The sequence below is a fragment of the Coregonus lavaretus genome (assembly GCF_964263955.1).
Source record: "Coregonus lavaretus genome assembly, chromosome: 5".
In the NCBI taxonomy this organism is placed as follows: Eukaryota; Metazoa; Chordata; class Actinopteri; order Salmoniformes; family Salmonidae; genus Coregonus; species Coregonus lavaretus.
The window spans coordinates 40,007,550-40,030,968 of NC_139992.1; the positions used below are offsets into that span (position 1 = coordinate 40,007,550).

General features: G+C 44.4%; 1 protein-coding gene across 1 annotated transcript in view; it reads right to left on the bottom strand.

The window, feature by feature from the left end:
- LOC311129254 (cadherin-like and PC-esterase domain-containing protein 1) overlaps positions 1-23,419 on the bottom strand; it is a gene marked incomplete at both ends in the record, with an annotated part of 79,948 nt that overhangs the window by 52,014 nt on the left and 4,515 nt on the right. Inside the window, 5 exons of the mRNA XM_084161548.1 lie at positions 3,551-3,707; positions 3,856-3,940; positions 9,039-9,120; positions 10,511-10,608; positions 13,651-13,828. Coding sequence (XP_084017674.1) covers positions 3,551-3,707; positions 3,856-3,940; positions 9,039-9,120; positions 10,511-10,608; positions 13,651-13,828 — 600 coding nt within the window. The remainder of the gene's footprint in view (positions 1-3,550; positions 3,708-3,855; positions 3,941-9,038; positions 9,121-10,510; positions 10,609-13,650; positions 13,829-23,419) is intronic.

Genomic DNA, 23,419 nt, shown 5'->3' on the forward strand with positions numbered 1-23,419 from the left:
GGTCAATGTTCTGTAGAAAAACAAATGATAGTCCCAGAATGCTGTGGTTGCCATGCTGGTTAAGTGTGCCTTGAATTCTAAATAAATCACTGACAGTGTCACCAGCAAAGCACCCCCACACCATCACACCTCCTCCTCCATGCTTCACGGGTGGAACCACACATGCGGAGATCATCCGTTCACCTACTCTGCGTCTCACAAAGACACGGTGGTTGGAACCAAAAATCTCAAATTTGGACTCATCAGACCAAAAGGACAAATTTCCACTGGTCTAATATCCATTGCTCGTGTTTTTTTTGTCCAAGCAAGTCTCTTCTTCTTATTGGTGTCTAGTAGTGGTTTCTTTGCAGCAATTCGACCATGAAGGCCTGATTCATGGGCTCCCGAGTGGCGCAGCGGTCTAAGGCACTGCATCTCAGTGCTTGAGGCATCACTACAGACCCCCTGGTTCGATCCATTTTACATTTGACAATTTTGTCATTTAGCAGATGCTCTTATCCAGAGCAACTTACAGTTAGTGAGTGCATACATTTTTTTTTTTCATACTGGCCCCCCGTGGGAATCGAACCCACAACCCTGGCGTTGCAAACGCCATGCTCTACCAACTGAACTACATCCCTGCCGGCCATTCCCTCCCCTACCCTGGACGACGCTGGGCCAATTGTGCACCACCCCATGGGTCTCCTGGTCGCGGCCGGCTACGACAGAGCCTGGATTCGAACCAGGATCTCTAGTGGCACAGCTAGCACTGCGATGCAGTGCCTTAGACCACTGCACCACTCGGGACACAGTTGTATCACAACCGGCCGTGATTGGGAGTCCCATAGGGCGGCGCACAGCGTCATCCGGGTTTGGCCGGTGTAGGCCGTCATTGTAAATAAGAATTTGTTCTTAACTGACTTGCCAAGTTAAATAAAGGTAAAATAAAAATTCTGTTGATGTTGAGATGTGTCTGTGAAACATTTTTTGGGGCTGCAATCTGAGGTGCAGTTAACTCTAATGAATTTATCCTCTGCAGCAGAGGTAACTCTGGGTCTTCCATTCCTGTGGCGGTCCTCATGTGAGACAGTTTCATCATAGCGTTTGATGGTTTTTGCGACTGCACTTGAAGAAACGTTCAAAGTTCTTGAAAAATTCTGGATTGACTGACCTTAATTCCTTGAAGTAATGATGGATTGTCATTTCTCTTTGATTATTTGAGCTGATCTTACCATAATATGGACTTGGTATTTTACCAAATAGGGCTATCATATGTATACCACCCCTACCTTGTCACAACACAACTGATTGGCTCAAATGCATTAAAAAGGAAAGAAATTGCACAAATTAACTTTTAACAAGGCACACCTGTTAATTGAAATGCATTCCAGGTGACTACCTTATGAAGCTGGTTGAGAGAATGCCAAGACTGTGCAAAGCTGTCATCAAGGCAAAGGATGGCTACTCTGAAGAATCTCAAATATAAAATATATTTTGATTTGTTTAACACTTTTTTGGTTACTACATGATTCCATATGTGTTATTTCATAGTTTTGATGTCAATGTAGAAAATAGTCAAAATAAAGAAAAACCATTGAATGAGTAGGTGTGTCCAAACTTTTGACTGGTACTACACTACCGTTCAAAAGTTTGGGGTCAATTAGAAATGTCCTTGTTTTCGAAATAAAATAAATTTTTGGTCCATTAAAATAACATCAAATTGACCAGAAATACAATGTAGACATTGTTAATGTTGTAAATGGCTATTGTAGCTGGGAATGGCTGATTTTTAATGGAATATCTACATAGGCGTACAGAGGCCCATTATCAGCAACCATCAGTCCTGTGTTCCAATGGCATGTTGTGTTTGCTAATCCTAGTTGATCATTTTAAAAGGCTAATTGATCATTAGAAAACCCTTTTGCAATTATGTTAGCACAGCTGAAAACTGTTGTGCTGATTAAAGAAGCAATAAAACTGGCCTTCTTGAGACTAGTTGAGTATCTGGAGCATCAGCAATTGTGGGTTCGATAACAGGCTCAAAATGGCCAGAAACAAATAACTTTCTTCTGAAACTCGTCAGTCTATTCCATGTGAGAAATTTCCAAGAAACTGAAGATCTCATAAAACGCTGTGTACTACTCCCTTCACAGAACAGCGCAAACTGGCTCTAACCAGAATAGAAAGAGGAGTGGGAGGCCCCGGTGCACAGCTGAGCAAGAGGACAAATGCATTAGAGTTGCAAATAAATAGCCATATCTCAGACTGGCCAATAAAAAAAAAGATTAAGATGGGCAGTCTGAGATATGGCTTTTTCTTTGCAACTCTGCCTAGAAGGTCAGCATCCCGGAGTCGTCTCTTCACTGTTGACGTTGAGACTGGTGTTTTGCGGGTACTATTTAATGAAGCTGCCAGTTGAGGACCTGTGAAGCGTCTGTTTCTCAAACTAGACACTCTAATGTATTTGTCCTCTTGCTCAGTTGTGCACCGGGGCCTCCCACTCCTCTTTCTATTCTGGTTAGAGCCAGTTTGCGCTGTTCTGTGAAGGGAGTAGTACACAGCGTTGTACGAGATCTTCAGTTTCTTGGCAATTTCTCGCATAGAATAGCCTTCATTTCTCAGAACAAGAATAGACTGACGAGTTTCAGAAGAAAGTTATTTGTTAAACTTGGATTAGCAAACACAACGTGCCATTAGAACACAGGTTGCTGATAATGGGCCTCTGTACGCCTATGTAGATATTTTATAAGAAATCAGCCATTTCCAGCTACAATAGCCATTTACAACATTAACAATGTCTGCACTGTATTTCTGATCAATTTGATGTTATTTTAATGGACAACAAAATTGCTTTTCTTTCAAAAACAAGGAAATGTCTAAGTGACCCCAAACTTTTGAATGGTAGTGTATATACCATAAATATAACTGATTTGATTTAATGTAGCCCTGAGTCTTTGATAAAGCTGGACCTACAGTAAACATATTAGAGACCTTGAGCTGTACACTGCGCTATGCCTCTTAGGAAACTCTTGTTTCTTCCTTCCTCCTCTCCAGAATGTTTGCGCTGCGTATTTTCTCCATGTGATGTTGATTAGGCTGTTACAGCTGTGTAGTGGAGGGTTGTGTGGTAGCTGGCTAAGTGCGTTCCTAGCATATTGCTCCTAAATTAGCTTAGGGCTTTCAAGTCACACTGTGCTGCAAACAGGCCAAGTGGATACACTCTGACTACACATGCAGTATAATGGATAGATTTGATATATAGCTATGATGGCACATAATGTTTTTGCTATTTATTTTCTCCAGTTATTTCTTAAAGTTACTTTCGGGCCTAGTGTTGTTTTTGTGCTTCTTTAGTCATAAACATGCTAAAATATTGGAGCATGTGCAAACACTGTATATTATTATCATATTTCTAGGTAAAAAGAAATCACATTATTTTTGCACTGCACACACAAAGCATGACATGACGACATGCATCCAAAGGTGCATTCTCAAAGCTCACATTGAATATAATTCATCTATAACCCCAGACACAAGGTGAGCAGATTAGATTGAATAGCGTCCTCAGTACCTGTGTGGTGTGACTGTCCGTGTCCTCGTTTGTCCTGACCAGGCCTGTATGATGGAGGAAGGCTGTGAGCGGCGTAACCGAGGTGACCAGGACATAAACTGTCACCGTGGCAATGAGGCCAGGGCTCACCAAGCTAAGTGTGGGAACAGCTGGGTTCCTAAGGAAGGAAAAACAACAACAACGATAACATTAGCTAAGAAAATCAAACCCATTTGTTTCAACAAGAGAATAGAGACCCTTGAACATGATTGGCTGTACGTTCCGACTAAGGTAAACATGTGTTGTTACTGGCAGAGTTGACTGACCAATCACCCTGTGCCACATCACGAACATCTCCCAGCTCGGTGCGGGGCGATCCACAGGCAGATGGATTTATGCGTAATGCCAGCCCTGAAACATAAACACAGTGACAGAGAAACACACACAAGTGATAATAGACATTAATCTGTAACTACTCTAGAGTGATGACAGAGACAGTTGGATTTAGCATCTATCCTAGAGTGTCACAAGGGGTTGATCTCAGGGCTATTATCCGAGGTGGGATCGAGCAGTTTATTTTTGTTGAGTTTGCTTCCCTTGTGTTGGTTATGAGTTATGAAATAGCAGAGCAGCTGTGTGTGTGTCCTTGCATAAGAAGTGTTAACCCCTATACATACTTCGCTTTGCATATCAACAGCCCACTGGGAATAGACATCAATTCAATGTCTTTTCCACGTTGGTTCAACGTAATTTCATTGAAATGACGTGGAAACAACGTTGATTCAACCAGTGGGTGCCCAGTGGGAGGGACTGAGAGCGTGTTTTCATTCTCTGGCACTGTACTGCTAATGAAATTCCCCACTGTTGGAAATGTGACGCCAGTAGAGAGAGGGTGTGTGTGTGTGTGTGTGTGTGTTCTAAGGCCCAAATCACTATCAGTCCTGGGTAAGATCCCAGCTCCTCTTCCATCCCCCGGACTCAAATCACTGGCCAGAGAAGGATGGACAAAGCACTCACATACAGTGGGGGAAAAAAGTATTTAGTCAGCCACCAATTGTGCAAGTTCTCCCACTTAAAAAGATGAGAGAGGCCTGTAATTTTCATCATAGGTACACGTTAACTATGACAGACAAATTGAGAATTTTTTTTCCAGAAAATCACATTGTAGGATTTTTTATGAATTTATTTGCAAATTATGGTGGAAAATAAGTATTTGGTCACCTACAAACAAGCAAGATTTCTGGCTCTCACAGACCTGTAACTTCTTTTTTAAGAGGCTCCTCTGTCCTCCACTCGTTACCTGTATTAATGGCACATGTTTTAACTTGTTATCAATATAAAAGACACCTGTCCACAACCTCAAACAGTCACACTCCAAACTCCACTATGGCCAAGACTAAAGAGCTGTCAAAGGACACCAGAAACAAAATTGTAGACCTGCACCTGGCTGGGAAGACTGAATCTGCAATAGGTAAGCAGCTTGGTTTGAAGAAATCAACTGTGGGAGCAATTATTAGGAAATGGAAGACATACAAGACCACTGATAATCTCCCTCGATCTGGGGCTCCACGCAAGATCTCACCCCGTGGGGTCAAAATGATCACAAGAACGGTGAGCAAAAATCCCAGAACCACACGGGGGGACCTAGTGAATGACCTGCAGAGAGCTGGGACCAAAGTAACAAAGCCTACCATCAGTAACACACTACGCCGCCAGGGACTCAAATCCTGCAGTGCCAGACGTGTCCCCCTGCTTAAGCCAGTACATGTCCAGGCCCGTCTGAAGTTTGCTAGAGTGCATTTGGATGATCCAGAAGAGGATTGGGAGAATGTCATATGGTCAGATGAAACCAAAATATAACTTTTTGGTAAAAACTCAACCCGTCGTGTTTGGAGTACAAAGAATGCTGAGTTGCATCCAAAGAACACCATACCTACTGTGAAGCATGGAGGTGGAAACATCATGCTTTGGGGCTGTTTTTCTGCAAAGGGACCAGGACGACTGATCCGTGTAAAGGAAATAATGAATGGGGCCATGTATCGTGAGATTTTGAGTGAAAACCTTCCATCAGCAAGGGCATTGAAGATGAAACGTGGCTGGGTCTTTCAGCATGACAATGATCCCAAACACAACGCCCGGGCAACGAAGGAGTGGCTTCGTAAGAAGCATTTCAAGGTCCTGGAGTGGCCTAGCCAGTCTCCAGATCTCAACCCCATAGAAAATCTTTGGAGGGAGTTGAAAGTTCCTGTTGCCCAGCGACAGCCCCAAAACATCAATGCTCTAGAGGAGATCTGCATGGAGGAATGGGCCAAAATACCAGCAACAGTGTGTGAAAACCTTGTGAAGACTTACAGAAAACGTTTGACCTGTGTCATTGTCAACAAAGGGTATATAACAAAGTATTGAGAAACTTTTGTTATTGACCAAATACTTATTTTCCACCATAATTTGCAAATAAATTCATTAAAAATCCTACAATGTGATTTTCTGGAGAAAAAAAATCTCATTTTGTCTGTCATATTTGACGTGTACCTATGTTGAAAATTACAGGCCTCTCTCATCTTTTTAAGTGGGAGAACTTGCACAATTGGTGGCTGACTAAATACTTTTTTTCCCCACTGTACAGTGAGGGAAAAAAGTATTTGATCCCCTGCTGATTTTGTACGTTTGCCCACTGACAAAGACATGATCAGTCTATAATTTGAATGGTAGGTTTATTTGAACTGTGAGAGACAGAATAACAACAAAAAAATCCAGAAAAACTGATGCCAAAAAGGTTATAAATTGATTTGCATTTTAATGAGGGAAATAAGTATTTGACCCCTCTGCAAAACATGACTTAGTACTTGGTGGCAAAACCCTTGTTGGCAATCACAGAGGTCAGACGTTTCTTGTAGTTGGCCACCAGGTTTGCACACATCTCAGGAGGGATTTTGTTCCACTCCTCTTTGCAGATCTTCTCCAAGTCATTAAGGTTTCGAGGCTGACGTTTGGCAACTCGAACCTTCAGCTCCCTCCACAGATTTTCTATGGGATTAAGGTCTGGAGACTGGCTAGGCCACTCCAGGACCTTAATGTGCTTCTTCTTGAGCCACTCCTTTGTTGCCTTGGCCGTGTGTTTTGGGTCATTGTCATGCTGGAATACCCATCCACGACCCATTTTCAATGCCCTGGCTGAGGGAAGGAGGTTCTCACCCAAGATTTGACGGTACATGGCCCCGTCCATCGTCCCTTTGATGCGGTGAAGTTGTCCTGTCCCCTTAGCAGAAAAACACCCCCAGAGCATAATGTTTCCACCTCCATGTTTGACGGTGGGGATGGTGTTCTTGGGGTCATAGGCAGCATTCCTCTTCCTCCAAACACGGCGAGTTGAGTTGATGCCAAAGAGCTCGAGTTTGGTCTCATCTGACCACAACACTTTCACCCAGTTCTCCTCTGAATCATTCAGATGTTCATTGGCAAACTTCAGACGGGGCTGTATATGTGCTTTCTTGAGCAGGGGGACCTTGCGGGCGCTGCAGGATTTCAGTCCTTCACGGCGTAGTGTGTTACCAATTGTTTTCTTGGTGACTATGGTCCCAGCTGCCTTGAGATCATTGACAAGATCCTCCCGTGTAGTTCTCATGATCATTTCAACTCCACGAGGTGAGATTCTGCATGGAGCCCCAGGCCGAGGGAGATTGACAGTTATTTTGTGTTTCTTCCATTTGCGAATTATCGCACCAACTGTTGTCACCTTCTCACCAAGCTGCTTGGCGATGGTCTTGTAGCCCATTCCAGCCTTGTGTAGGTCTACAATCTTGTCCCTGACATCCTTGGAGCGCTCTTTGGTCTTGGCCATGGTGGAGAGTTTGGAATCTGATTGATTGATTGCTTCTGTGGACAGGTGTCTTTTATACAGGTAACAAGCTGAGATTAGGAGCACTCCCTTTAAGAGTGTGCTCCTAATCTCAGCTCGTTACCTGTTTAAAAGACACCTGGGAGCCAGAAATCTTTCTGATTGAGAGGGGGTAAAGATATTTATTTCCCTCGTTAAAATGCAAATCAATTTATACAATTTTTGACATTCGTTTTTCTGGATTAATGCTTGGGTTGTTATTCTGTCTCTCACTGTTCAAATAGACCTACCATTAAAACCATAAACTGATCATTTCTTTGTCAGTGGGCAAACGTACAAAATCAGCAGGGGATCAAATACTTTTTCCCCCTCACTGTATGATATCTGAATCACAATCTATCTGTCAATATTTACAAGTTCTAATGGAGCTAGACTAAATCTGAAACACAGAGGAAACCAAACCACACAACACTGTATTCCCTGAAACCACACAAAACCCTGAATTAGGCCCAAACCAGGAAACGGACCCCCCTGCCCCTCCTCTCCTCCTGTCCCTTGAACATGGCAGTGATTGTTGGTTGTGCCTACGTCAGTCAGATTCACTCTGCCTTTTGTAAGATAAATTATGTTCTCAAACAAAGGGTGGGCAGAGACCTGCGTCCTGGTCTAAGGAAGAGGGGTGTGGGCGGTCAAAAGGACCTGAAGAGGGGCTGTGAGGGGGTCTGCAGGACTTCAAGGTGAAAGGGGGCAATTGAGGAGGAGACACTAGCCTTTAACCGGGACTGCACCATGTCAACATTTGTGTGGGAGACAAGCCAAAAAGGAAGGACAATATTGTTCTAGAAGTGGGAGACAATGTGTGTTCTGTACAGGGAAGAGAACTCTACACTAAAGAGAAAAGAGATAGAGGAGAACACACAGAGGACAATCAATTACTGTCTAAGTCCGTTGGTCATCATTACCTTCCTTCTGAGACATAATGAAGATAAGTGCCCTTGACGGCAACCAAAAATATATATTTTTGCAGCATCTCCATCAAAGCCCCTGTCTCACTCGATCCATCATCTTTCTTTTCATGCGGTTCGAACGGAGGACAAATATAAGCAGAGATGCATTGGGTCATTATAAACGACTTCTCAGAACCGATCGTTACTGTGACTATAAAAGTGCTGTCTTTATTTAGGTCTTCTCAGAAAGCCAAATTAAAGAGAGAGAGCAGGTATGAAAGCCATGCAAACTTTTGAACCAAAACAAGCCATGCATCTTCTCCAAAATTCATCTTCAGCTCATCATCTATGGTTTCCATGGATACAACTTTAATAGTACTATAAGTACTTCAATTTATACTAGCTTATATAATTTATAGAAGTTATACAAGTCTAATTACGTATGGGTCATTTCCATGAAAACGCATCTGTATTTAAATGTCTGCTAGCATTGGCCCAAATCTCTACTTTAAGGAACTCAAAGAGCTCGCCTGAAAACTAAAGGTTGTCTGGAAACAGGTGATAACTCACCTAGGTCGTGTTCATTAGGGCACACAACAGAAAATGTTTTCAACTTTTCTTATTGGACAAGTCTCCCCGTTTGAGTCAGTTTTCTTCAGTTTGGTGCATAATTAAACACGGCCCAGATCTCATGTATCACTCAGCACTCCACCTGTAGACCCACCTGCCAGCCGGCTGTCTGTCTGGAAGCGACAGAGCCCGTCCACATCAGAGAAGGCCCCCACCAGCACAGGTATCATGTTGACCTGAGGAGATAACAGATGGGACCCCACAGAGTTCAAGATCAATAAGTCATCTACCAACATGATATGATGCTCCAATTCAAAACACAGATGATCTAGATTCTAAGCAGTGGATCCAAAGGCAACGAATGAAAGTTAGTGGACTTGTTTGAAGTTGTGGCAAGAGGACTTAGCCAGGTCCCAGATCGGTTTGTGCCGTCTTGCCCACTATGACTATGGACCATAGTAATATGCAAAAAACGGATCTGGGTCCAGGCTAAGGATGACTCTCTTCTGGCAGTGGTTGGATGGTCCTATGCAGTCTGATGTTACGGGATGTTAGTGTTATAGGAGGGTGTGTAAAGAAGAGAGGGAGAAGGGAATGTGATGTTTGTTGTTGGAGGAGTTTACTGTGTGTTTTCCCATCGTGTTTGATCTGAGATCCACCATCTCAGGACAGAGACGTTTTCACTGAATTCTCTCAGATGCTGACTTAGGCCAGGCTTCTAAAAATATTTTCTAGAAGAATCTTTGGGTGGATCTGATTTCGCAAAGATGTTAGAACAAAAACTGGGGGTCGTAAGGGGATCAAGCTTCACTGCTGGGGTTTTCATCAATATGAAACCCACATTAAATATAAATAAAAATATGCCATTTAGCAGACGCTTTTATCCAAAGCGACTTACAGTCATGCGTGCATACATTTTTGTGTATGGGTGGTCCCGGGGATCGAACCCACTACCTTGGCATTACAAGCGCCGTGCTCTACCAGCTGAGCTACACTCCCACATTAAAACTACACTCCCATCACACCCATGTCGGTCCGACATTCCGACATGGGGTAACATTCCCACATAGGTCACCAACGTTCCCGTATGAGACGACATTCCGGTTGAACATTCCCGTACAGTGTGTGTCTTCTAAGGCCCAAATCCCTATCAGTCCTGGGCATGATCCTAGCTCCTCTCCCATCCCCCGGACTCAAATCACTGGCCAGAGAAGGATGGACAAAGCACTCAAATTCAAATCAGTTCTACTGGTACTCCACATCCCTCACATATGATATCTGAATCACAATCTATCGTTCAATATTTCCAAGTTCTAATGGAGCTAGACTAAATCTGAAAGACAGAGTAAACCAAACCACACAACACTGTATTCCCTGAAACACACAAAACCCTGAATTAGGCCCAAAGCAGGAAACGGACCCCCCTGCCCCTCCTCTCCTCCTGTCCCTGGAACATGGCAGTGATTGTTGGTTGTGCCTACGTCAGTCAGATTCACTCTGCCTTTTGTAAGATGAATTATGTTCTCAAACAAGGGTGGGCAGAGACTTGGGTCTTGATCTAAGGAAGAGGGGTGGGAGCGGACAAAAGGACCTGAAGAGGGGCTGTGTGTGTGTAGCTGGTCTCACCCTCTGATGGGGCTGCAGATGGGAGAAGGACACTCTCCTCAGACAACTCTTCTCTGAACCACTCAGACACACCAACACACTCCACTCCACACTGCCACCTGGGAGAGAGGAAGAAAGGGAAAGGAGAGGGAACGGATAAGAGATCAGTAAGCATGTTTTACAAATAAATGAAGCTTTGAAACCATACCAAATACGGTGCTCCAACTGTGTGAGGTAGAGAGAGAGAGAGAGAGAAACAGAAACAACAGAAATTGGGAGAGAGAGAGAAAAACATCTGGTAGCGATTGTACAGCCAGTATTTGGAGAGGAGAGGAAACGTGGTGATGTTTTTGGCCAGGACCATGGCTGTTTTGGTCTCAGTGTTCTGAATCATTGAGAATAGGAGGAAGTGACTTAACAGCTATTATGGCAGCCTAGAGATGAATGGATAGCAAGAACTTTACCTTTGTGTGTGTGTCTGTGTTTCTGTGTTCCTGAGTTTGTGAGTGTGTGTGTGGGGGTCTGTATATACACTCCTCCTTCTGTGTCTGGATACAGAGATAGATTAAGTGTGTGTAGTGTTCTTTGTAACCTATAATCATTGCTTTCAGGTCCTGCCACAGCTCCCATATCAGCCTGCCATCTGTCTGAGTTGACCCTGATACAGCCCAGAGCCCCAGACCTTCAGAAGAGCACACACACACGGCCTGGAATTTCGTGATTTTAGGGGCAAGGCCATTTGGCCTTCAAGACGTGCCCAATCTGCCAGGGCACCAAGGACATCTGCTAGGTCACCAAGGCCATTGACCAAAATAGCCAATTAAATTCATTTGAAAACCGAAAAACAGTAGCTATTCTGTTAAGAAAAACACAAGTATATGTATATGTACATAAATAATTAGCCTACATGTCGAAGTGTAGGTGATAGCCTTTGGCTACAGCCGGTTATGTCCTGACCTATGCTGACATGAGGGAGGCGCCTGAAAATGTAACCAAACTTTAAATGAGACTTTTAATTATATCTTCACTTCGGAGCTGCGAAGCCTGTGAGAAGCCTGTGAGAAGGACCCGATCACGTGACGGGCATTGACTAATAAGAATTGAGAGAGCCATGTGAGTGAGAGGTGCTTCGGAGCAGGCTACAGCAATTGGCAGCCGGGAGAAGGGAATTATAATTATTATATTCAGCACCAAGGGCACATCGGCAACTTTGGCTGCAAGGGATACATTTTCTTAGAGGGCATTACTGCCACACAAGAGGGCATCGACAGCCATGGCCGCCGATGCCGTCGGGGAATTCGAGCCCTGACGCACAAGCACGCACAGTCTGGTAGGAGACTGAAAAAGCCCTCAGAGAAAACAACAACAACAACAGTAACAGTAAAAGCCAATCTCTGTCTCTCTGTTTGGGTTGGTTTGAGTAAACAGGAAATGATTGTCTCCATCTAATCTGATGCATTTGAGCCAATAAGAGACTAACACAATTAGGGCTCATCAAATTAAAGATCTGGACTCTTTCTTCCAGGAACTCTACCCTTTCATTCCAGTACGCTCCAGTTTTTAGGCCCTGATGTAGATCGGACAAATCCATTATAAGGGAGAATGGGCTGGAATTTTCTCTCACACACTTAGGCTACCTTGGCAATGACACAGGCAGTGTCCCAATACTGTTAAATTGCCCCATTCCTTGTCTCCTCTTTCCATCATAAATACGCACAGGTGCAAGGACTGAATATGATGCTTTTATAGGACACAGTCCTAAAGACATTTACCAGGCCCATGCTATTCAGTCTCTGGGCTGGTAAAGTCATTAAGGGTGTTGCTGTTTAACTAACGACCTGCTGGGTTCTTTGATCAGAGTGACCAGGGCCCCAATGTGGTCTACAGGCTGACCTGTCAATCATCACACTGATTGGGTGAGTGACAGCTGGGCATTCTGACTCACAGAGCCTGACACCTGGGACCTGCCTCTACTCTCCTCTTGATAGTAAATCACAGTAGACACACACAAACACACACACAGGGACATAACACACATACTTAGAGGTACATGCACACACACCTGTCTGCACACACACACACAAACATGAATGTGTGTAAGTACACACACACACAATTAATCATTGGGACTAGCCTTACTAGTAGAGCAGTGATTTATGACCCTGAATGACAAGGGTAGTTCAAACATCTGGTCTCCTATAAGTGTCCCTCTCTATCTCTCTCTCCCCCTCTGCCTTCCAGCTAAACTATCCACATGATACTTCTGTGCTGAGCTCCAATGATTTTCCAGTAGCGTCCTTCACTGGATCACTGGAATACCATTCTCCTTTTCCTAGTTTTTCCTACTCCATACACACACACACACACACATCCCGGCCAGACAGAGGGAGAGATTACAGAAAAAGTCATGATGGTGTGTACAGTTAAGTCGAAGGCGGTGTGGGGAGAAGGGGGGTGTAGTGAGCCCTGAAAACAACTCCACCCTCCAGGACAGTAAACCCAGCAGGGGGTGCAGACCAGGCCCTACAGACCAGGCTCTATAGCTGTTAACCCTTTAACCCCTTCCCACCCACCTGCCTGGCCAGAGCAGCAGGCCTCTCTCACACACACACCTCTTAACCCTGCTCTAATGCCTGTGTCTGCACGTCATCAGTGACCGGAATACGGCCATGTGTGTGCGTATGTGTGTGTGCGCGCAAGTCACTTGCCTGGGGACAAATAGCTAGTGAATGGATTGTTTGTGTATGTGTGCAGGTAAAGACTGTACCGTATAGTATCTTTATGTTATTTATCTATTTATCTATCAGCTTCTACCTCTCTGGGACCCTTTCCAGCCATTCCTTGCCTCCTCCCTCTCCACGATCCCTCCCTCCCGCTCTGCTTCTCTCCACCCTTCCTGCCTTCCCCACTCCTTCCGTCTTAACTGTAGAACCTGCTCACCTCTCTTTATCTTACCCTAATCTCTCCATCCTCCATCTCTCTTTATCCTTCTCCCCCACTTTCCTCCCTCCCCTCCCTCCTTTCTTCCACCTTAACTCCCTGCACTCTCGCTCACTGCTGTCTTTTCTCAGTGCTAGCCGATGCTGTTGAAAAACCTTTCCCTTCACCCTCCATCTCTCTATCCTTCACTCCATCCCTTCCTCCTCCTCCCTCCATCTCACCGTTGTCGTGTCTCAGGGCGATGTTGGTCTCGGCGTATCGGGACAGGCTGACCTCGTAGCCTCGCTGCTCCAGGATCCGCTGGAACAGCTGGACCTCCGTATCCGCGGCTACGTGCTGACCCGTCAGCACCACAGCCCGCGTGACCCGCCTAGCCCGGTTCTGATTGGACCCCTTGACCTGAGGAAGAGGGGGGAAAGATGGATGTTCAATATCAACACATACAGAGGTCACTCCAACCACCAACAGCATTGCTGTATATTTATATCCAATACAAACAAAGACCATACAGAGAGTCCATGATGCCAAGAGTGATCATTTCCTGGCAGTTCATATGGAACTTTTTCTCATTTCAATCGTATTTGTATTACCGGCACTTAAACAATTGAAAAGGGCATCAAAACAGTGAACAGAACAGCCCTAGAATACTAGGGAGTAGAGCCTGAGCCAAACAAGCTCAAACCCTTAGCGAGCAAGCGAGAGAGAGAGAGAAACCAGTTGTGATAGGTTAGGCTGACAGAGACGCATGAAAGCTCTGTAGCTGCTCAGCTTGCTCTGTTTACACAACTCTAGCTGGATAAACTGGATAAGGATAGCAGCAGGATCAAACTGTCATGGCTGGGGCAGAGGTGAAGGTTGGGAGGGGAGGGGAGGGGAGGGGAGATGGAGAGAGGAGAGAGGGAGAAAAAGTGCATCTCCATTTGGTAAGGAGAGGGAGGGCAGTTTTCACTATATAATTTATGAAGTAGAGGGACTTTTCTTTCAGAACTGTTCGCCCCTCCGTCTCTCTCTCTCTCTCTCTCTCTCTCTCATTCCTCTCCAGTCTCTCTATTGTCTCTCTTTCGTTCCTCTTGTTCTCCCGAGGCCTGTGGTGGCGTGGCCCGTAAACGTTTCCATCTGGGAGCTGCAGGCCACAGAGGGAACGTCACAAGACCCCCATAACTACAACCAGTCTCTCTCTCTCTCCCCTCCCATCCCCCTCCAACCAGCTCCACAGAATCCTTTCCTTCCCCAATACACACACACACCCACAGCCCCCTCTTCTCTCCACCCTCCAATACACAAGCTCCCCCCTCCATCCTCTCTTCCCCCAGATACTAATCTCAAACATGCAATTACTCCACAGTGCTCATCCTGCCTGCCAATCCGCTATGGCCCAGTTCAGACACAAACATGATTATTTCATTAGGAGATTGCCCAAATTGGGAGCCTTGGCCTCTTTCTTTTCCTTTTTAATTTTTCCTTTCTCTCCCTCGCTCCCTTTCTCCCTGAGTAATAACAAATACACTCCACCACCCCTTCCTCCTCCTCTCTTCTTCCTCCAGCAAGGAAGGAGAGAGTTTACAGTTGGCCCCATAACACAGAGTGAAATATTAGAATAAGATGACTTTAATAAGCAGGGAATCGAATCAAGGTGTTTATGCAACAGAGGCAATACTCTGAGCAGTGCACCTTCAATATAATCTGCAGCCGAGAGGGACACATATTAAACACACTCATAAACAGTTTATTTGGCAGAGTGAGGGAGAACCACTGCTGGGGAAATGATGTTTGTATTGATTATACTGTTTTGTTATACACAGCACACAGCCGTAAGCTCAGGTTTACCTAGGAAATTGCTTCCACTTTTTCATTTGATAACTGATTTGATGAGCAAAGAAGTTTGTATCAATACTGCATAATGCTTCTTTGCACGTACTGAAATAGTGTTGTGAATACAGCCGATTGATGTTGTATTAACAGTTTAGTTTAACAATGGTTAACAAACTATTTACTAATGGGTTATAATGAGTTTACAAGCAGCCCTTAAAATTAAGAGTTCTCCATGTTTTCTAAAATGACCTAATCTGCCAGTACTGACATCACCAAGGAGAAAAAAACCTGACCCCGCCCCTCATCCCCATGACGACCCTGTGACAGACAGTTGAGCCCCTCTAGCTGTCAGAGGGGCAGTAGGATTGAGTGTACAGTAGCTGGTATGTGTTCTGCTGATATTGAATCCCAGTATCCCACATTGAGTCATATATTAATAGACCTGCTATCTTTAACAGTCCTGGCTGACTGGACCTGACCTATGATCCTTCCCAACAGGTCACGCTCTCTGGACCTGCCACCCCATGGCAACCCCCTGGCCTTAGCCGCAGGAAGTAGGGGTGCTGAGGGTGCTGTAGCACCCTCTGAAATATCGGAATAAAAAATGTTGGCCCCCGCTGCTATGCCCCTGGCAACCGCTCTGATGCTAGCAGACATATGGTTATGGTGAACATCTTCAACCTAAACCCTCGCTCCTGTCCAGATCATACACATTCATATCGTATGTGAACACGCTACCTAATCAATTGTGACACTAAACTTGACCACAAACCACAAGACTTCAACATCATCCACATCCTCCCCCAAATTGATTACTAAATACAGTTTATTGGCTTGAATATGATGTACAGCCAGGTTATGCCCCACATTCTCTGTCACCACTGCTGAAATATGAACGCAACATTAGAGTGATGTGATGTCACAGCAGTGTTTTTGGAAGGTCACATGTGAACTGGGTGGTGCTCTGCTCTGGGTTGGTTTCCAGACACAGTTCTCTGCAGTTTCTACAACACCGCATTTTCAAGCAAAACAAGACACAGATGTATCATTTTAACCCCAACCTTCCACTACAATAGTAACTACACTGACAATGTTAGTAAATTATGAGGAAAGACAGCTTTCAATAGACAGAGTACTACAATATTTATGAGTGACTCACATGAGCTCAGCAGCCCATACAAATCAAAATGTTTCCATACAACCTCCCGAGTGGCGCAGTGGTCTAAGGCTCTGCTGTAGCCGGCCGCAACCGGGAGACCAATGGGGCGGCGCACAATTGGCCCAGCGTCGTCCAGGGTAGGGGAGGGAATGGCCGGCAGGGAGGTAGCTCAGTTGGTAGAGCATGGCATTTGCAACGCCAGGGTTGTGGGTTCGATTCCCATGGGGGGCCAGTATGAAAAACAAAAATAAATAAATAAATAAAAAAATTGAATAATGTAAGTCGCTCTGGATAAGAGTGTCTGCTAAATGACGTAAATGTAAATGTAAAAGTCAACCCACATAAATCTCCCCTGGGTTCACTTCACATTCCACATCCAGTGTGTCAGTCAGCCCTCTAAGGTGGGTCTGTTAACTGTGCGCTATAATGGCCATGTTTCCCTCCATCCATGGAGAGACGGAGGAATGCAGAGGGTTAATGGGCCTTGCACTTGTTTAGAAGGAAAATGAATGTGTGAAAGTTTAGCTGTCTGGGGAGAGGGAGGAGAGAGGGGGAGAGATGGGAAATTAGGGGACAGGAGGGCGAGCCAAAAGGAGAAAGGCCTGTTTGTATGAGACTGCAGGGGAGTTTGGAGAGGCAGAGGCTGGCTCTATAAGCCCTGATTCTGGCCCAGTCTCTGCGTTAGTATTCATCTGGGACTGGAGGGCCTGTTTGGTCATGCCCTACCATGCTGCTTCTCTGCATGGTTACTGGTGAAGGATCTGCCAAGGAGACTTTTCTTCTGTTCTCTACTGCTCTCTTTTATTCTCAGTCATTCTCTCCCTGCCTCCATTTCTCATCCCTCACTCTCTTCTTCCTCCACTCCCTCTGACCCTCTATCAAAATATCCATCTGAGCCCTTCATCTCCCCGTCTTTCTGGCTCTCTTTCCCACTCTCTCCTTCCATCCCTAACCTTCTCGCTCAGTGACAGGATGTGGCTTAGTCTTACCACTGGCTCCATGGATAGAGTTCAGTATGTCTGAGAGGCCCAGCGTTATAAATACTCCCAGCTCAGCCATGCACACAGAGACAGACAGAGAAACAGACTAACAAACACAACAGATGTAGTTATTTTTAAATATAACAGAAAGCTACATGCATAATGAATCAATGTACCCATTTGAAATATGTATCCAGAGGCAACTTGAGCATACTTCCTTATAACCGCATAACCTTACAAACAATACCTCCTATGCTATACTCACAGTTGAAATACCTACCCGACAAGGCATTAACCCATATCAAATATAAACATAGACCTACACATTAGCCGGCTACTAAACATCCACTCCATAGAGTAGTGAAGCATGCAGGGATCAGACATTTACAATACAGACCACGGACAAGAACTATGGGTACACATTGGGAACATACTGTACATGCTCTTAAAACTGCCCTCCCATACTGTAAAGTAACACACACATCAGTCAGGCGGGGCGAGCTGCCATCTGTCCGGGGGCTCTGTCTAAAATAATCTCCAGACTTCCAGCATTTGTCTCCATCCTTCCTCAGTACAGTAATATGGTGCAGGTGATTCCATCCTTCCTCAGTACAGTAATATGGTGCAGGTGATTCCATCATTCCTCAGTACAGTAATATGGTGCAGGTGATTCCATCCTTCCTCAGTACAGTAATATGGTGCAGGTGATTCCATCCTTCCTCAGTACAGTAATATGGTGCAGGTGATTCCATCCTTCCTCAGTACAGTAATATGGTGCAGGTGATTCCATCCTTCCTCAGTACAGTAATATGGTGCAGGTGATTCCATCCTTCCTCAGTACAGTAATATAGTGCAGGTGTCTCCTAGCCTTCTATCAGTATCATCAACTGAAGAGTTCCCTTCATATGCTACCACTTCTATTGCTGCTAGCAGTCCATTCAATTGAGATTAGTGATCATTTAGAAAAGGTACCGGGCCTCCCGAGTGGCACAGTGGTTTAAGGCACTGCATCGCATTGTTGCGGAGTCACAACCGGCCGTGACCGGGAGTCCCATAGGGTGGCGCACAATTGGCCCAGCGTTGTCCAGGTTAGCGGAGGGTTTGGCCGAGGGGGCTTTACATGGCTCATCGTGCTCTAGCGACTCCTTGTGGCGGGCCGGGCGCCTGCAGGCTGACTTCAGCCATCAGATGAACAGTGTTTTCTCCGACACATTGGTGCGGCTGGCTTCCGGGTTAAGCGGGCGGGTGTTAAGAAGCGCGGTTTGGCGGGTCATGCTTTGGAGGACGAATGACTTGACTTTCGCCTCTCCCGAGCCCGTTGGGGAGTTGCAGCGATGAGACAAGATCGTCATATCACGAACTTGGGGAGAAAAAGGGGGGTAAAATTACGAAACAAAAAATAAGAAAAAGGTACCAAGTAGAGGACTAACAGTATTGGGACCCAGCATTTAGAGTACACCAGTGGATGCTCATCAGAGGAGGAAGGGGAGGACCATCCTCCTCAGTGAATTTCATAAAGATATAATTGTAAAACATAAAAAGTTATGCTTTTTAGATAAAACTATAATAAATATAATCACGTGTCACCAAATAATTTATTAAAACACACTATTTTGCAATGAAGGTCTAGAGTAGCCTCAACAGCACTCTGTAGGGTAGCACCATGGTGTAGCCAGAGGACAGCTAGCTTCTGTGCTCCTCTGGGTACATTGACTTCAATACAAAACCTAGGAGGCTCATGGTTCTCACCCCCTTCCATTGACTTACAAAGTAATTATGACAACTTCCGGAGGATGTCCTACATCCTATCAAAGCTCTTGCAGCATGAATTGACATGTTGTCCACCCAATCAAAGGATCAGAGAATGAATATAGTACTGAAAGCATAAGCTACAGCTAGCTAGCACTGCAGTGCATAAAATGTGGTGAGTAGTTGACTCAAAGAGAGAGAAAGACAATAGTTGAACAGTTTGTAACAAATTAATTTATTCTAAAATGAAGGAGAAGCAAGAGAGAAATAGAGAGAGATTGTCATTTTTCAGTTTCCCTTACTTACCTAGCAAATGCAGCTAGTTAGTTTAGCCTACTCAAACACCCTGCTCAAACAGAGGGATGCTATGTTAGCTTGCTGGCTATGACTATCCAACACACTTCCAAGTCAAGGTAAGCTTTTGGTTTTACTAATTTATTGCCACCAGGGCCTGCTGGTGTAAGTGCTAAACTGCTTACTGACTGTACACTGTAACAGTACTGCATGATTGTAGTGGGTTTACTAACGCGTTAGTTCTATTAGCTATGTTGACTATGATGTTACTTTAGCTAATATGGTGAAAAACAATGTAGGCTGTGTGTAGCGGTTAATTGTATTTGTACAAGGCAGCAGCTACTCTTCCTGGGGTCCATCAAAATTAAGGCAGTTATACCATTTTAAAAACATTACAATACATTCACAACAGATTTCACAACACATCAAGTGTGTGCCTTCAGGCCACTACTCTACTACCACATATCTACAACACAAAATCCATGTGTACGTGTGTGTATAGTGCATATGTTATCATGTGTGTGTATGCATGTGTCTCTTCACAGTCCCCGCTGTTCCATAAGATGTATTTTTATCTGTTTTTTTTTATCTGATTTTACCACTTGCATGAGTTACTTGATGTGGAATAGAGTTCCATGTAGTCATGGCTCTATGTAGAACTGTGTGCCTCCCATAGTCTGTTCTGGACATGGGGATTGTGAAGAGACCTCTGGTGGCATGTCTTGTGGGGTATGCATGGGTGTCCGAACTGTGTGCCAGTAGTTCAAACAGACAGCTTGGTGCATTCAACATGTCAATACCGCTCACAAATACAAGTAGTGATGAAGTCAATCTCTCCTCCACTTTGAGCCAGGAGAGATTGACATGCATATTATTAATGTTAGCTCTCTGTGTACATCCAAGGGCCAGCCGTGCTGCCCTGTTCTGAGCCAATTGCAATTTTCCTAAGTCCGTCTTTGTGCCACTTGACCATATGACTGAACAGTAGTCCAGGTGCGACAAAACTAGGGCCTGTAGGACTTGACTTGTTGATAGTGCAAAGAAGCGCTTTATTATGGACAGACTTCTCATTTTCGCTACTGTTGTATCAATTTGTTTTGACAATGACAGTTTACAATCCAGGGTTACTCCAAGCAGTTTAGTCACCTCAACATGCTCAATTTCCACATTATTCATTACAAGATTTAGTTGAGGTTCAGGGTTTAGTGACTAATTTGTCCCAAATACAATCGTTTTAGTTTTTGAAATATTTAGGACGAATGTATTCCTTGCCACCCATTCTGAAACTAACTGCAGCTCTTTGTTAAGTTTTGCAGTCATTTCAGTTGCTGTAGTAGCTGACGTGTATAGTGTTGAGTCATCTGCATACATAGACACTCTGGCTTTACTCAAAGCCAGTGGCATGTCGTTAGTAAAGATTGAAAAAAGTAAGGGGCCTAGACAGCTGCCCTGGGGAATTCCTAATTCTACCAGGATTATGTTGGAGAGGCTTCCATTAAAGAACACCCTCTGTGTTCATTAGACAGGTAACTCTTCATCCACAATATAGCAGGGGGTGTAAAGCCATAACGCATACATTTTTCAGTAGCAGACTATGATCGATAATGTCAAAAGCCGCACTGAAGTCTAACAAAACAGCTCCGACAAACGTTTTATCATCAATTTCTCTCAGCCAATCATCAGTCATTTGTGCTGCGCTATTCCTAGGTCACGGAATGACTTTTGCTTCTCTCCAGGCCTGAGGGCACACACTTTCTAGTAGGCTTAAATTGAAGATATGGCAAATAGGAGTCGTCTGCTATTATCCTCAGTAATTTTCCATCTAAGTTGTCAGACCCCGGTGGCTTGTCATTGTTGATAGACAACACTACTTTTTTTCACCTCTTCCACACTCACTTTACGGAACTCAAAATTACAATGCTTGTCTTTCATAATTTGGTCAGATATACTTGGATGTGTAGTGTCAGTGTTTGTTGCTGGCATGTCATGCCTAAGTTTGCTAATCTTGTCAATGAAAAAATTATTAAAGTAGTTGGCAATATCAGTGGGTTTTGTGATGAATGAGCCATCTGGTTCAATGAATGATGGTGCTGAGTTTGCCTTTTTGCCCCAAAATTTCATTTAAGGTGCTCCAAAGTTTTTACTATAATTCTTTGTCATTTATCTTTGTTTCATAGCATTAGTAAAGATGTGATCAATACATGTTGATGATTTCATTAATGTGCTGTTTGTAACTACCCTGGTAGGTTGACTGATAACCTGAACCAGGATGCAGGCAATAGTTGCAGTTTGAAGCTTTCTCTTGAGTGGGCAGCCTGATTAAAGCCAGTCAATATTTAAATCACCCAGTAAATATACCTCTCTGTTGATATCACATACATTATCAAGCATTTCACATGTTATCCAGATACTGACTGTTAGCACTTTGTGGTCTATAGCAGCTTCCCACCAGAATGGGCTTTAGCTGAGGCAGATTAATCTGAAGCCATATTACTTCAACAGTATTTAACATGAGATTCTCTCTAAGCTTTACAGGAATGTAGTTCTGAATATAAACGGCAACACCTCCACCTTTGGTATTTCAGTCTTTTCTGTAGATGTTATAACCATGTATTGCTATCACTGTATCAAAGGTATTATCTAAGTGAGTTTCAAAGATTGTCAGAATACGAATGTCATTTGTACTAGCAAATTATTGATTTCATGAACCTTGTTTCTTAAGCTACATAACTTATGTTAAAGTGGCTATTTTATGATATGGTTTGGCTTGGAAAGGTTTTTTTGCCTGGTCACATACAGCTGATGTGTTGTGCATTGAAGTCCACAAGCAAAGGTACAAGGTGAGAGGAGGAGAGTGCATAGAGTCGAGTAAGGAATACAACGTGGCTGCTATGAAAGTGAACTGTGTTTATGCGTGATCAGGGGTGTATTCATTCCGCCAATTCTGTTGAAAAATGTTTCTTAAACGGAAGCAAATTAAACAAAACGGGGATAAACATACCTGAATTTGTCCAATAGAAACTTGTTTGCAACTGTTGGACTAATGATTACATCCTATATCAGCTAGATGCAGGCAAGAGTGTGCAAGGCGCTATTGAATGTGTCACTGTCTGGCCATGTGTCACCTCAAAATGTTCTCTCGACCTGTGTGCACCTACTTTGTAAACGTTCATTCATAGGCTAGGTTGTAGCAACCTCATGATGGGTATAGGGAAAATGTTAGTATCATGTAGTAGCCTAAACCCATTGCTGTTACATTGAACTGGGTGAATGGAATATGAATGACAGTCATCCAATATGCTGTAATAGAAATAAGGCCATGCTCATGAAAATACAAAATTGTACTCCCTTATCTTAAACGGCACTGACTGCCACTGGAGTACATACATGGGCAGACATCCATCCCAGGACCCTAACTGACTCCCTGACCCTACTATCCCTGCACTGTAACTGACTCCCTGACCCTATCCGAGACCTTCTCAGAGCTTAGAAAGTCTAGTTAGTGCTAGTGGTCAAATGCTGGAACTGCCTCCCATACACACGTTCAGCCAATTAGTGTCCATCAAACACGCTCCACACACATGCAGCGAGTTTGAATGCCGCTCTGATGGAGTACCTGTGCTATTGAATCACAGCATGTACATGTGTGCATGTGTGTGAGAGAGACTGTGTTCCATGGCTTTCTGATCCCTGGTCCAGCCTCCTGCCCTGGGACTGAATGGGGCTGTCAGGGTCTGGAAGAGACTCAAAGGGAATAAAGAGCTGGAGGATCACATTACGTAACTCTGATCTAATACTTCCTACTGACCTACTGCTGGAGCACTCGCCCCGCATGCACCCTGGGAAAGCCATCCACAGGTGCTAACTGCATACACACGCACATGGACACACACTCCCACACACCCATTGCAAACCTATAACACACACACACCCTTGCCAAAATGCCCCATCCCTAACAACTCTCCAGAAATTCCAATCACCATCCCGCCCCAGACA